General features: G+C 37.0%; 3 protein-coding genes across 3 annotated transcripts; all 3 read right to left on the reverse strand.

The window, feature by feature from the left end:
- Positions 1-55: 55 nt before the first annotated feature.
- On the reverse strand, positions 56-5250 carry LOC149735915 (uncharacterized). The gene is made up of 3 exons (XM_089878006.1): positions 3319-5250; positions 843-3092; positions 56-763 (listed from the first exon to the last, which is right to left on the reverse strand). Exons 1-3 carry the CDS (start codon positions 3434-3436, stop codon positions 381-383), a joined length of 2751 nt encoding a protein of 916 aa, XP_089734132.1. The 5' UTR covers positions 3437-5250; the 3' UTR covers positions 56-380.
- A 141-nt stretch (positions 5251-5391) lies between these two features.
- Positions 5392-10193, reverse strand: LOC149735916 (uncharacterized). The gene is made up of 4 exons (XM_089878007.1): positions 9885-10193; positions 9569-9658; positions 6824-9067; positions 5392-6531 (listed from the first exon to the last, which is right to left on the reverse strand). The coding sequence occupies exons 2-4, from the start codon at positions 9654-9656 to the stop codon at positions 6128-6130; spliced, it is 2736 nt and encodes a 911-aa protein (XP_089734133.1). The 5' UTR covers positions 9657-9658; positions 9885-10193; the 3' UTR covers positions 5392-6127.
- A 150-nt stretch (positions 10194-10343) lies between these two features.
- LOC149735917 (uncharacterized) lies at positions 10344-15934 on the reverse strand. The gene is made up of 12 exons (XM_089878018.1): positions 15680-15934; positions 15356-15458; positions 14928-15007; positions 14541-14643; positions 14012-14184; positions 13637-13744; positions 13305-13365; positions 12912-13039; positions 12361-12463; positions 11741-11931; positions 11309-11441; positions 10344-11184 (listed from the first exon to the last, which is right to left on the reverse strand). The coding sequence occupies exons 1-12, from the start codon at positions 15795-15797 to the stop codon at positions 10716-10718; spliced, it is 1770 nt and encodes a 589-aa protein (XP_089734144.1). The 5' UTR covers positions 15798-15934; the 3' UTR covers positions 10344-10715.
- Between the last annotated feature and the right edge of the window lie 428 nt (positions 15935-16362).

Here is a 16362-nt window from a genome sequence, read left to right on the forward strand (position 1 = left end):
CGAAAAGTAGACAGGCAGGCGAAATTAGGCCTCCGGGCATACAATGACTTCTACGTTGTACCAAATTCGACTCGTTCATTGAAACAAATTATACACATTCTTCTATTCGCAATTAGTAAACATTTTAAACATTTAACGCCAGACCCCGGTGGATTCTTAATCGAATTCTAAATCGAAAAAAAAAGGCACTTAGTTATGGTTAAGAGTTTTGATGAAACAACTTACTATGGTTATATATTGAAATATTACGCATTTTCAAAGACATATCACAGTACTCCATGTAAAAAAATCTTATGAAATATACACAGTGATAAAAAATTATAAAATAGCTCAAATGATTAAAAGATTTAAGTTGTAACTGCGGGTATACGCTGCAAGAATTATATAAGCTTTTCAGGAAGCTCGCGTAACTGATTGTGGACTTTCATGGTAATTCGTTCAGTTGAATCATTAACCTCCCGACAACGACGAACCACATTGTCATACAAGTCAAGTAGTCGTCCTTTGTGAACACTTTCACCGTAGTTGCTCACTGCCCATGCATGTATGTAATAAGGGGGGCGCACACTGCTTTCTTCTTCGGCATCAAAGAACTTTTGATAGCAGCGAATAGCTTCCTGGTGCTCCCCTATAGCAGTAAAGAACTTCCCACAGTGAACAAAGCACTTGAAAGCAACCATTTCATCCGTGTTACTACAAGCATCACGAAACAGTTCGTTGCAGACAGCCCTTCCTTCTTCAATAAACTCTGCGATCGAAACATCTGAAAAGTGGCTAATATGTTTAATTAAGTAAGAAAGCTTTTATTCGCCGTATACTAAGAACACGGAACAAAACCTCACCTCTAACTAGACTTGTGTGTATTCTGACCATTTGCCTTTGCATTCTCAGTTCGTTGTACACGCTCCCTTTTGTTTCTCTTGCTAATCCATGTTCGTACAATTGATAATCCAATGTTCTGTTTTTCTGTATAGCATTCTCGCAATCCAATTTGAGTTGCCTCAATTCCCTCTTTTTCATGTTTGAATCCGTTTGCAGCTTATTTGTAATCAGTTTGATCGGGACTACTCCTGCAAGTTGCGAAATATGCTCATGAAGGAGACCAGTGCCAAACTGATTGCGACATTTCCGAGAAATTGCAAACGTCATGTTAGACATCCACAATCTACGTTTATGTTCTTCGTAGGTTGCGTTATCTTGGTCAAATATTACTCGACTCGCGGAATGCAAAATAGAGGCTATTCTTTCTCCAAAAAATATATTAGCATAGTCATTTTCTTCCAAAAAGACTCGACAGTGCCTTAACTCTTGCAGAATTTGTAATGATGTCACTGGATTTGCTTCCAATGTTTCCTTAACTTGGGTTAACCTTGTGCTTACCTGGCCATCAGCACAAAGCTTTTGTAAAAATTGGAAGTCATGGCTATCTGGGCGAAGAATCAAAACTTTTTGTATGTAGTTGTCGATAAACCCAGGACCGAGTTTGTTGCCAGCATTTCGACATTCTTCTATCAACTTGTCCACATCACGAGTGTCTTGTCCTTCACGGTGGATGTTCTCAAATTCTGGAAAAGACATGCTTCGGTTGAATGCAACTTCGCATACGATTTCAAAAGCCTTCTGCAGATATTTGTTACATCTTTCCTTGTACTCGAGCGCTAGACGGCAACCGTGAGCTCCGAACACTTCGTATACGTGACCAATCAAAAGTTGAAACATAGGGTCGTCTCCATTGCCAATATTCATAGGTCCAATGTGGTCTAAAAGACTTAGTATGTGTGGCAAAAGTCTTAGCACCCTTTTCATGTACTTCTTTTGTCTCAGGTCCTTGCAGCTCACAGAAGCGATCACTTCAACGGCGCATACAATGGGGTTAACATCCCGAGATATCTCCTTGCAGGTGCGAAATGCGTGAAACACGACTTCGTGGAATGTCATGTCACCATTATTGTTCACGCTGCACAATTCGTGTCTTTTCAGTTTTTGGATAAGATAATCGGCGTCCCTTCTGTTGGCATCACGCGCATTTCGAGTTTCATCAAAGCTACGGAAATATTGGCAAAACCTTTTCACCAAAAAACGTGGTATGCATGTGTAATGAAGGTAGGATAAGCATTTCAGTACTTTCCAAACTTGCAAACTTCTCGATTCGTTTGGCTGACCTGGTTTAAATTGCATCGTAATTGCGTGGAAGATGTGGTGGACACTAGGACCGTACTCATCCTCAAGGAGTTCACTTTCAAGTTCACGGACTGATACTTCATCTTTCTTTAATCTCTCTATGTAAGTAACGTAAGATAATTTATACTCTTTGCAATAAGCTTTTGCTGTACGGATACCTAAGGGTGAACCACTAAATCGTTTCCAAATGTCAATAGCAGATTGTCTCTCTTGTCGCGAAGCACCAGTACAGTCTGGAAGAAGGTAGTTTATAGCTTCGTTTTGGATGAAACCTTCAACTTTGATATGTTTGTACACTCTATTTTGTTCGCGATAAAGACTTTCCCTTTCTTCTGTTTGAAGAGTATTGCCAAGCATTCTGGTAGTTTTGTAAACGTGAATAGGTGACTCTGACCGCGGTACGTTTTTACCTAGACAACATTCAAAATCAAGAAACAGTTCATAGTCGCCAGGATCAACATTTTTTTGGGAGACATCCTCCGCAATAATAAGTACAGGAATACTAAGAGAAATTAGGAGGTTGACGAATGACTCTGAACGATTGTTTTGTAAAGCGCCAAGGACGGAATCTTGTGGCGCCGAATCCTCGGGAGCTAGATTATTTCTGTATATCTCTGCAACTAGATCGGTGAATGAATGCTTTACACTCTGCTTTTTGTCTTTACATTCCATATGCCACCGTACACTCAGAGGCGCCTCACAATAGGGAAATTCTCGGGCTATCTTTCGCATGATCTGGGACTTTCCTGCTCCTGGGAATCCATAACAATGAATAATAACATCGCAGTGTCTGTGCTCTGAAGCAGCAGATCGGACAGATTTATAACTTTGTGTTTCTTTAAAATGCGCTATAAGTTGACCTACACTGCTAATCGACCGTTGAAGTCTGTGTTGTGAGCTTGAGGGTTCTCCTAAAAATCGCACATATATGTAACTGTGGTAAAGATGTTAAATAAACAATACATCTATATCTTCGCTCAAGCAGTCGGCTAAATTAACAGCTAAATTAAGTTTACTTTTACCATGAGACAGTACGCAATTTAGAAAAACATATCTTTACCTTTTGCATTACCGATGGGAAAAGACTACCTTAGACGTACAAACTTAGATTATAACAATCTATAAAAGCATATTTACCTGCAACTACGTTCAGCTGACCGCATTGTTCAATAACTACAGTACTGCTTGTATGGTCGTTGGCCATATTTGTTAAGTGAAACACTATACTTAACTCTGTAATTGCTTGTAGACACATAAACGAGAATATAGAGCAACAATAATGGTAGCAGAACTATAGAATTTTGTCAAATGTAACACTTCTTAGTCTTCTAAGGGATCTGATTTATTTATCTCGTATTTGACCTTCAAATCGCCTGACTAACAGTAACAACGACACATAAACACCAAATATATATGTTCCGGAAAACAAAGCACAAGTTTGTATAACGCGTGACACAAAGTCCAATCGTATCGAGTTTCGGTGTTTACATGAGAGACCTATTATTTGGTGAAATGTGAAATGTGTTTCACCAAATAATAGGTCTCTTAAAAATAAAAGAAACCCTATTTGGTGAATACGCAGTGGTTTATGCTGTAAGACCAAAGCCAATGAAGAATAATTTCTTTGAACTTTCTGTTAGACTAACCCATCGGCTGCTGGCTTATAGTGTTATTTTCTTTGTTTAATTATTACTATTATTAATTTTTTTTATTATTTTGATAGGCTACATTTAAAAAAAATATTAGTGTTCTTATTTTTTTTAGAAATTCTTCTATTTCTAAACAACATCCTTTTAGAAATGTTTGTTTTCGATTTATAAGATTAGCGATTCCGGGCCGAATTTTTGCCGTTCAAATCGAGTAGTATGCTTATGTTCTACTTTTGTCCGGATTTCGTGGTTTGTTGGGTGAAAATTGGGTTTTTGCAATTAGGCAAACGAAATACATAAAGTATCATATATTTTTTACCAGAATAATGTATATTTGATGTATTAAATACGTTTTGCATCAGCATGGTCTTGGTAAACCCGGAATTTAATTAAAATAGCTAATAAATGCAGGATTCGTAATTAAATTTCTTAAACTTTGTCACAAACACATGCGATACCTATTTGCTGAGAACTCCTTACAAACTTGGAAAAATGCGATAGTGTGTAAGTAGACATCGGACAAAATGTTTCGTCCTAATCGTATGCGAATTCGCACGCCCGATACTGCGTACAGCCATCATAACACGGCAAATTATACATCAAAATAGTGGTTTGGTAAAACGTACATAACTTTGTAAAGGATATTTGCCCAGAAACTATACACACACATTTTACATTTCCAGAGTTTCGTGATGTGGCAATATTTATCACAAAATACATCCAAGATACAGTGTGAAAAAGGTCGTTTGCAACACTCATTATACTTGCTCCAAAATACAATATAAAATACAAAAGTTTTGTTTAGCCCGGGATACAGTAGAACATATTGCGTATCAGCTTAATCAGCAACTAAAACTAGAATTGTTCCCAGTATAAACCATACGAATATTCGGGAACGAGCATTGGCCTAGCAGAAATTGACCGTCACTTTTACCCTTCTGAATAGGTTATTAGATTAAAATACACAAAACAACAGCTGTACACAGAAGTCGGCACACATTCAATAAGATATTAAATCAATTCGCCGCCAATTTTTAAATTTAAACAAACAAAGAAGTAATAGAATTGACATCACACTTGTCACTGTTACGTCACATATACAGCTTGAAGGTGGTAATAAAACGGAAGCCAACAGTAAAAGCTAATTATCTCGTGGCTAATAGAGGTGACAGATCCAATGTGTAAAGGAGAATTGAACGAAAGCAAACACAGTAGACCAATTGCGTATTTCATGACAGACACAGGTGACTAAAACTTATGTTTTTTAAGTAGTTATATTTATATTGCTAAATCAATAAACAAAGGTGTTGTCTGGTGACCAAAGGCCGGTGTTACATGGCTTCATATATAGTCTATATTGCATATCCTGCTGGGTTATTATTAAGCATATCAACTGTTTAATTTAGTAATTATAGCTTACACTTTACAATTACTATGTCATTAATTTGTCTTGGATAATTATTATGTTTACTTCGGACTAGTATTTATTTTACTAAGAGGCTACTGCAGTTAGCACCGGTTCTTACTTACTAATGTTGATACCTTACCCTTACATCACATATTTTATATTTGCACATTTGGTTGTTATTATATTTCTACTCACAAAAAATTAAAACATACACATGATTAAAAGAGTAAGCGTTGTATGTAAAAATGAAACTTTAAAAAAAATTAATCTGATTACATATTTTACGGTTAGAATGTTTACAAATAGAAAAATTAAAGTATACAAATGATATAAAAAGTAAATGCGGCATGAAAAAATGGACAATATTAAGAAGAGAAACCACCAGTTCAGATTATGTTGAAAAAAATCACATTACTACTTATTTTAAGGGTAGGAAAATTATGTTATACAAATGACTTAAAAAGTAAAGGTTGTTTCATACAGCTTGTTTGTAAAAATGAGACATTATAAAAATGAAAACCACCAATTTTAATTGTGTAAAAAAATAAGCAAGTTCCATATTTTTCAATTAGAAAATGAGCTTTTATTACATTTCTACATTACAGTTCTATGGAAAAAAGCATACAAATTATTCAAATCGGTAAATGTGGGAAAAATTGGCAATAAAAATTGAGAAAGTACAATTTTTAATTGTTATGAAAACATAGTTACAGGGTACAAATAGATATGTATACATATTATTTTACAAAAGAATAAAAAGGCACACAAATTCATATAACCAACCGAATTTATCATGTCAGGTTTATACAGAATAGTGTAGCAAGAAGGGACATATATATTCTATGTATGAAAAATTTAGAAAAGTGCACATTACAACAAAATGCAAAATTTACCTAAAGCAACGATTGCAAACTTTAAGCTCTGGCAGCAGATCGGTAAGCTGATTAGTAAGATCAAGAGGCATAGGATTATTTGAAGCTTTTACATGCTGACACAGTTTCAAAGCTTTGTCATACAAATTTTGTACCTTCCCCTTAAGTACGCTGCTGCTAAAATTACATACCGCCCATGCCCGCGTTGCAAATGGTATATCTATGTTGCAACCATTAATCACATTAAAAAACTTTTCATAGCAACGAATCGCTTGTGCATGATCTCCTATTGCTGCATAGAACTTCCCACAGTAGACTATACATTTGAAAGCAACCATCTGGTCTGTGTAAGTAATAGCCACTTGATAGAGCTCCTCGCACACTGACTTGCCCTCTTCAATGAAATCGTTGTTGGCAGTATCTGGAAACCAAAAACATTACTTTACTATGAAATCTTGCATAAAATTTCAAAATATAAGAGATATGGTTGGTTTTGTCTTTCCACACATTTTTCTGTAGGATGTAACACAAACTGCTTTTATTAAAAAGTTTTTGGCTTCTGTTTTTACCATAAGCATGTCGTTTTACCCTTACTTTACAGGTTTTGACAATTTTGTGTACGACTATTGATACCGTGACTGAAGAGACCAAATCATTTACTCAATATTTTTAACAATAACATTAGTAAAATGTACAAATCCACTGATAATTACCTCTAACCATCTTAGTATGTATTCTGGCAAGATGTCTTTTAATGTTCATCATGTTGTACGGACTTCCCTTTGTTTCCATGACCAAACCATGTTCGTAAAGTCGTTTTTCTACACCTACTGGAGGTTCTACAGCTTCCGAACACATCTCCTTTGCTCTTGTTAGATAAGCAGTCTTTTCATCTGACTCCAACAGTTGATAAAATAGTAAGATAATGGGAACTGCACCCCCCGTGCGCGAAATGTGCTCAAACAAGAGACTGATATTAGAAAGGTGATGACACTGCATTGATAGCGCATAGGCAAAATCTGACATCCACAGTTTCTGTTTATGCTTTTCTACTGGCATGTGGTCATGATAAATTCCCATTCTACTTAAACTGTGAAGAATGGAGGCCAACCGTTCCGTGAAAAATATCTTGGCATATTCCTTTTCTTCAAGGCAAACACCACAATCTCTCAGCATCTGAAGAATATCTACTGTGGTGGATGGTTTTTTTTTTAAAGCTTTTTCGACTTTTTCAAAAGTTTGTAACTGATCCGGGTGACAAATATCTTTCAAATATTTAAAGCCATCACTCTCAGGTCTGAACACAAAAACTTTGCACTCATATTTATCAATAAACCCTTGTGGCAGCTGCAAGCCCGCATTTGCACATTGTTGCACCAAATCACGAGCACAGGCATCAATGTCTTTGGTTTGAGATCTTTCCAGAAATTCACGAAATAAAACTGGTTGTCCAAGCGCAACTTCATAAACAATCTCAAACGCTTTTCCCAAATACTCCTCGCATTTATACTTGTATGCGTGTGACTTTGTGCATCCAACACCACCAAAAACCTCATATATGTGACTGAGGAGTAATTTAAACTCTTTATCAGATGGAATCTGCACCCCATCATTTTGTGTATGCTCCAGAAGCCGCAGAAGGTGTGGCAAAAGTTTGAGAGTCTGTTTTGCATACACCTGACCTCTCATGTCCTTAGAACTCACAGAGGCAATCACTTCTATAGCACATTTAACAGGATTAAAGTCCCCAATCCATTCTGGTTGTTTGGCGACACGAAATGCATGAAAAACCACCTCATGAAATGTCATGTCTTCACCATTTTCAAGAACACATAGTTCGTGGGTCTTGACTTTATTTATGATAATTCCAGCTTCAGTTTTGTTTTTGTCTCGAATATTTGGCACCTGTGAAGTTCTAAAATACTGACAAAACCTTTCAACCACAAACCGTGGAACACAAGTAAAGTGCAAGTAAGATAAACAAGTCATTACTTTCCAAGTTTGCAACTTTTTTGCATTATCCCGGGACTCGGGTCTAAATGGCATTATAATGGCCTGGAAGATATCCTTAGCACTAGAACCATACTCCTCAATTAATAGCTCTGATACATCTTCATAGGCTGAGACCTCATCATTTTCAACAATATTTATATATTCAGTGTAATTTATCATAGCAATATGGCAGTATGCCTTAGCAGTTCGCAAACCCAAAGGTGAGCCACTAAACCTTTCAAAAATTTTGTTGGCTGCAATTTCGTTCTTCTCATTTGTATCACTGAAAAGATACTTAATAGCTTCACCTTTAGTAAATCCGGTTATCACCAGGGTAAAGTAACCGCCAACCCTTGCATTGAACAACCGAGTAAGCTCTTCCTGTTGCATCGTTGTAGGTTGGACACGGGTGGCAATATAAACATGGATGGGTGGTTTTGGTGGATCAGAAGTGACAGAAATATTTGAAAGTGATCGCTGGAAATCCATAAATAATTCCATGTCATTTTCATTTAGATTTCTTCTAGTTACATCTTCAGCCACAATCAGAACTGGAACATTGCTTGATTGCAACAAGGCAACGAAAGACTGAGTGCATTGATTATCCAAATCACCCAGTATGCTATCCATAGGAACATCTAAGTGAGCTAGGCCATTCCTATATATTGTTTGCACCAATTCTTCGAATGATTCTTTTATACTTTGCCTTCTATCCTCACACTCGATGTGCCATTTAACACTAACTTCAACTTCTGAAAACGGGAACTTCTGGGCGAGCATGCGCATTATTTGGGACTTCCCTGTCCCTGGAAATCCGGAGCAATGTATAATAGCATTGTTAGTTACATTGTGTACAGCAAGTGCTTGCAATTCTTGAAACTTTTCTGTAGTTTGGAAATGAGATATAGGCTGGCCCAGTTGGCAAATGGAAGTGGGAGGTTGTACATTTGGCTGTTCCATACTACCTGGTATTAATGGAAAACCAATTAAACCTAACCTATGTATTACAGACACTGAAAACAGCCATTAGTAAAGGCAAATTAAAAAAAATAATAACTTAACAGGAACTAGCAAATAAGACTCAAATAAACTTTATTCTCAGTTTATCCTGCCACAAATAAAATAATCTTTCCAGCATTCCAAGCACTTTTACAGATTTTTGAATAACTAAGAGTTTAACTAGACCAGTGGTTCTTAAGCCCAGTATTTTTATTTTACCCATGACAGAAAAGCTTGAAGGCACAGTGATTTAGGCTTTACTGGTTTACTTCCTCTACCACACAGCTTAAGTATTAATGTATCATAGTGTAGAAACCACTGCACGAGATAAACACTAAACTGTTACATAAGCATATGGGTACTAGCTTTAACCATTGTAGTTCAGGGATATAAAACAAGCTTCTTCACATAGGGTAAACCAAATCTAGTTTAATTATTAAGCCACAAAAAAACGTATGCTTGTTTACCTTGGTTAACAATAATGCTGGAGATGTTAGAATCACTTAAATTGAAAACTTCAGTGTTGACTACAATACTGCTTGTAGTACTTTCCATTTCTACAAAGGAAAAATTAATAGCTAATTTTTCAGGGTAAAATATAATACACAAAGTCAATACAAATAAAAGCATACTAAAATTTAATATAGAACTACAGATACTGCATTTATAAGAATTAATCATCATACAGCTTATCCTTCAGCATTAAAACGAACTAAACCTTAACTTCTATACCACAACCACACATCCTATACTGAGCATACTGCTCCCACACAGGCCACTCACTTGTTTACACAGCACAATGCCACGGTAGAATTCCCCTCTTTGCCCCAGCGTCGATATATGTTCCGACTTTTCTTTGTATTCTGTATGCCCTATTGAGTTTCACGGAATTCAGTCTAGGGGCAGACAAAGGCACGAGCCTAGCCGCTAGACCAAACTATACGAACTGTTAATAACACACTGTTAATATACAAGCACTGTTCGTTTTTGTGATTGTATATATCATTAAGCATTTATATTGATTAAACAAGCTACCAGAAGTCCAGAAACAATTAGTCGGCAGTGCATGCCATACCAAGAAACAATTAGTCGGCAGTGCATGCCACACCTGAAACTGTTACGACGTAAACAAAGGTAAATCACTGGCTGTGCCCTGAGGTAAAACGGTTTATCGGTAAAACACGCATTTAGGTGTTCAGCAATGCAAACCAAACGATCAAACAAAGACCAACAGCCCAGATAATGATGCGAAATACTTTCTTAGTTAATTATTAATCGTCTTGAAACATTAGCTCGGCACGAAACTACGGCGTCGAAGGTAAAAAGAAAATTGCGCTTGAATAGTGTGACGTCATAGACATACGCGAAAGGAAGAAGGGGAAAGTTTTCCAGTCATGTGACGTCGTGAATCGATTGCACTGTGACGCATCTCCAATGAACGCGGCCACTGTTTTGCCGCTGTCAGTGTATATACATACGCAAGCCTGCATATACGCAAGCCTGCATCCTTCTCAATGATATTTCCAAATGTTTTTTTTTAAACAGGAAACAATAAATGTACATTTTATTATATTTTTGCATCACCTCAGAGTAACGTTACACTAGCAAAAAACTTTACAATCGAAAGCTCTGTCTCCGCTGGACGTGGCGTTTCAGAAATTCGCTCTCGACTGGCAGCTTAGCCATAGAAGCGGATCGTTTTAGCCCTTCTGATTGCTGCGTCGGTACTGGAGTCAAATCTCCCATGCTCTTTGCCGCGTTCATTCCCTGTAGCTCTTGCATCATGTATGCAGCCTGCTGCCGTTGCTGGCGCATCATCTCATCGTAGTTGGGCCTTGAATACTGCGCCACAGCCATGGGCGGGACATAGTACACAGATGACATTGGATCTATTTGTGTGCTGTATATTGGTTCAGGGTTATGGGCTGGAACTTCGCCATAAGGGTTTTCTCCACGATAGAAGCTGTAGTTGTTCATTTCTTCGATCTTTCGTATTTTAAAGCTTGCATGTTCTGGGTGGCGGTTTGTAGACCTAGCAGACTGGAACGACTGAACCGAAAGTGTATCATCCTCTGGGCACCGACTGAATAAGAAAATAATGTCATATGTTTTAATCACTCACATAAAACTTACATTTCGATCTTAAACTTGAATAACCTTCCTAAATCTACATTGTAAAATCCAATTCACAAAGCACCAATGTTTACCTTCTGTAAAAATCCCACTGCGGGTCATATCTTCCAGTTGAGTTGGTTTCTATAGCAACGGAATCGTAAGTGCAAGGCTGGCAGTATCGTTCATCATCCACAGAGTTGCCCTTCGCTTCTTCCTCTATTTCATCTGTAGCAATACACAAATGTCATAAACTGATATGGAAAACAGGGGCCTGAATAAAAAATAAGAAGGATAATAAAAATGATTATTAATGTGAAAAAAATACTCAATGTAGATTTACTAGTAAAAGCAACATTAACACCATATATTTACATAAATAATACTTTATTAACCGTTGTACCTTTGTTTCTATTCTAAGTAAGTAATTTCTACATTGTGCAATGAGACACAGCGGCCTGTACGTGGGCCACATTTGGCCTGGATTTGGGCCACGTATGGCCCATAATGTCCCAAAAGTTACTTACCTTCGAACGTTACACTTCTACTACAACCACATCCACTTTTACGTCGCTGGAATTTCGGTGAATAACCAGGAAGAGATAATTTATCTCCTGCCATGTAAGTTGATTCTGCAGGTTTATAAATGTCGTCATCGGGCTTCTTTTTTTCTTTTCCCTCTTTTCCTCGAAATTCATCGTATCTTTTTCGTAGCCGTCTAAAATGAAAATCCAATAACCAAAACTGTACGGTATATTGTAAAAAAAAACTTTAAAATAAATATTTTTTATGGAAACGCTTAGTAAACAAAGCAACCGCTAGAGAACCAATTATAGCCAAGCCAGGCAAGAGTTGACATTTTTATTTCCTCAGCTATTTCACCACTTGCCGCTGAAAAAACGCCGCTGTGTTGATTGTAATTGCTGTTCGCGAAATCAGTTGTAATGTGTAGCAGTTCGTATTAGTAGAACTGTGTTGTAGTCTGTATATATAAAGCATACTGTTGCCCAAGAAAGTTGTTTTAAAGACGTACTATAGGGGGGAATGAACTATTTCAAGGTATGTATACGTTCTATTCTTGGTTTGATACATTACATCCATTAATACGAGTATTTTGAAATTCTAAATATTAAATGTAAAGTTTTACTTTCTGAAAAGGAATGCAAGTCCCATGAGTACAATCATTACACATAATAAGCCGATCAGAACGTAGATTCCAACGCTAGGTGACGAGGGTGGGCTTGTATCGTCTGTAAATAATATATTTTATAAACCTGTATGTCGATACTCGTTAGTTACTTGTTTAAAGGTGTAGATACTCGTTTAAAGGTGGTAACTCCATATATATTTTTTATGATTCGTCGACGTAGGTCACCAAAATAGCTGTGGTTTATCTAATTTGAGTTTGTATTTAATTCGAGGTACTTGTCGCATGTAGAAACACAGTTTTTAATAAGGTGTAGAAAGTACAAGATCTCAATTTATAGTTCTGTGGGGTAATACAGGACACCTTTAGCATATAATATCCCAAATATACTGATCCTTTTTTAAACAATTAACAACGGTCTATAACAGTTGTGAGGATACGATCTTATATATTTTTTTTAATTCGTTGTTTACTTTAAAATGGGGTGAGAAAATAGAGTGAAAAGGTATCCCATCTTCCCCCACCCTACTATATAAGGTATAAAAGCTTACCAGTAATTTGCGGTTGACGATTAGGTCCATATATATTCTGGCCAGGTCTTTGATAAGTAGGTGGAGCTCTGGTTCGTATTGGTTGTCGAACCCTGTTGTTAGGTGTAGGCGTTCTTCGGATGATGGGCCTGTTATGTAGATGTTGGTTATTGCGATGTGACGACTTATGTATTGTTATGCTGTGCATGGAACATGCTATGTAATAAATAAGTATTCTGCCTCAGTATTATGACTTTCGTATGATAAATATAAAACCGTTGACGTATATTTCACAAGAGGGCTATAGGATTGACGATGTGCGTTTCTCTTTAACGATGTGCGTTTCTCTTTAAATGCGATACTCCAGTGTCAATGCCCGCTCATATAATTAGCTGGTACGTCACTAAAATATACCTTTGTGTGGTCGTCGGCCTTCGAGTTGTTGTGATTCGGCCATGAAATTTTAGACTTCTTTCTGCGAAATAAAAATGGATGAATGGATCGTATTTAATCTGACGTGGCGGGTCAACCACATAGTCGTTATAACAACCGGTGTTCTGTTTCACACACTTCTTGCCTGTTTACGAGTTACGACGTGTGTAACTTTGGAGGCAGGCGCACTAACCATTTTGCCTCGCCGCAGGTCGAATGATTTAGCTATATAATTTTAGTTTGAGATAGGAAGCAAGTTTGACCAGCCAATAAACTAAGAAGTACAAAAATGCGATTAGTTAGTATATACTTACGCCTCAAACCAGCTTGTACGGTCAACGGCTCGGAGCGAACGAAGGCCCGAAAACCTCTGTGACTGATTATTGTTGTGTCTCCTTGTATATCCAGTCTCAAACTGTTTGCTGTAAAGCATGATATTAAATAAACTTTCACGAATATAAAATCTTCATCCCTGGTACATATACGCTTTTACTGAGGAATTAACCAAATGATTTCAGTGTGTTTACCTCTGACCACACTAAATTGATTTCGCAGCCGAAACGCTTACTCTATTAAACATTTGCATTCAAACTACGCTATACACACAGTCTCATTTTAAATCCAAACGGAACTTATAAAATTCCTATAATAGCAATAGAGCAATTTAAACCTATAACCATAGTACTTACACATAGACACGTAATCCCCGGGTATTTGATCGCCACAAAATCGTCCCTGACTTTTCTGCAACTGCAAATCAATGACGTCAACAAACTGTGTCCCACATCGCCCCGCCTCCCCGGGTTGTAGATCAATATCGTAGAAAGAAATACGAATTCTTGTGTTTCTTGCGGAAAAGAATCTGAATCCAAAATATTTCTTAAAAATCGTGATTTCAACTTGTCTGGACAGACCCGAAAATAATAGAACAGATTTTATTACAAAATTAAACAAATAGTATATCTTAAATGATTTATAAGATGTTTTCAAACTCTTCGTACTTCTTAAAACGGGATAAATGTGTTATTAAGCCTACTGGACTCTAGGTCCCGTAGCGTGCCACTTTATAGAACCTCCATACCCCTCTTTAATAGACAGACATGTGTATGCCTCAAACTAAACTAATCAAATAATCAACACAACGTTTGATTCGTGCATTTCGACATCTGTCCCGTGGTATACGTATCTCATTGGCATTCAATGTTACTTTCAACTTACATCCATGAGCATTGCATCTGCCCAACGATCGCCTCCGGGTAACCTCGGTTACTTATCATTGCCCAGCTGTTTGTAATCTCCATGTTGTTCATGCAATGAACCCCTGGAATTAATAATAGATAATTACACTGTTGTAATATGAAACAAATATAATAATCTTCATAAAGGCCACACTGGTTTTCTATACATTGCAACGTCCTTCGCTTGAAGTAATGAGCTAATCCTGGAATGAATCCAAGGACCCATGGTCACGCTGCGGGACCTCACTCATATAGAATAGATGGACTAAATATGGTCTAATTCCTATGTCCTCATGGGATCTCACCCATATAGAATAAAACTACTTTCGCATTAGTTGTTGACATACACGGGAATATGAATATTTACATGATGGTTCCTGAAGAGGGGCTTCTCCTGGCAGTCTTCGTGAAGGAGGTGTTATCAACTCCGATGGTTCAAGAGGACGCCTGTTTATACAGAGATGAATTGAAGGCATTTTATACAAATCTTCTACTGTGTGTCAGTAATAAAAGGTTTTTCAAAGTTTCTCTACAAAATGACACTCAGAGACCCAGGATATGGATACAATTTCATGAAACTAAAACTATCATCTTCAACGATGTCAATTTTAGTTATTAACTCTCTTGCATCCCCTTTATACGTCTATGATTTATCCTACTTGTATTTCTCCATTTTCCTCTCTATATCCCCATGTTACCTGAAATGTAGATCTCGCTCGCTTGTTTTTTTCCATATATGTTTATTGGCCACCATTCCTACAGCCAGTTACAATTTGCTCACAGTTATATCGTTACCTCTGTACGGTGCTGGGTCTTCTATTGCCTGAACCACCCCGGTTATTTCCACTTGCAATTGGTCGTCTTCTTGTCACAACTGAAGGTCTCCATCTTCCCCCAACTACACAAAAATATTTTAATTAACTAAAAATGATTTTAACTCGACTATTTTAGATACTTTTTAAGTTCGATTTACTGTTAAGCCATTTCTGGTAAAGATGGAACACCTTTTCATATAGACCGTTGGTAATTGTTTAAAACAAAATCAGAATATTTGGATATAATGTGTTATAGGTATCCCATCTTACCCCACAGTACTTTAAATTACTGCTTACTATATACCTGTTGGTGCTGGAGTTACTCTGTTATTTCGATTCCTGTTGTTATTCCTTCTCTGCTGGGTATTAACTAAGACAACACAGAACACCAAGATGCAAAAGATCCGCAACGTTAACCTCATTCTATTCAATATTTATTTAAAAGAACTCCGTCTTTCAGTTTAATCAGCATTTTTTCCTAATTAATTTTTTATTAGTTCTGAGACGTAAATGATAAAAACGGCCTACTAGTTGTATAGTTATAAATAAAGCGCACCATGACAGCACACACTAGATACCGAATGTGGTATTTAGAGGACAACTCATATGATAGCCCAAGGCATCGTTTACTTCGTACTTCGCCGACCTACGATCACGTATACACAGCAGTTTATTATAGTACTTGAATTTACTTTATAATGTTAATCATTTTGTGTCTTGCCCTGACTATCTTCCGTTATAATTCATTTAAAAATCAAATACAACCGCATTATGTATATAGGGGAGCCTTTCTTTGGACCAAGTGTTCGTATATATACCTAATTTAGACTACAGTGTGTATACTTTTCTTTACGTTTTCGTGGTTACCTGTGCTTCACGGTTGCGTGGGGACCAATATTAATACAGCCACAAAATAGGTCTAAGATATATGGACCTAATTTTGCCTCTGTAAAATGTGAATACATATTGCTTTCAAAAACATTTTCG

The sequence above is a fragment of the Ciona robusta genome, chromosome 5, assembly GCF_009617815.1.
Source record: "Ciona robusta chromosome 5, ASM961781v2".
NCBI classification, from domain to species: Eukaryota; Metazoa; Chordata; class Ascidiacea; order Phlebobranchia; family Cionidae; genus Ciona; species Ciona robusta.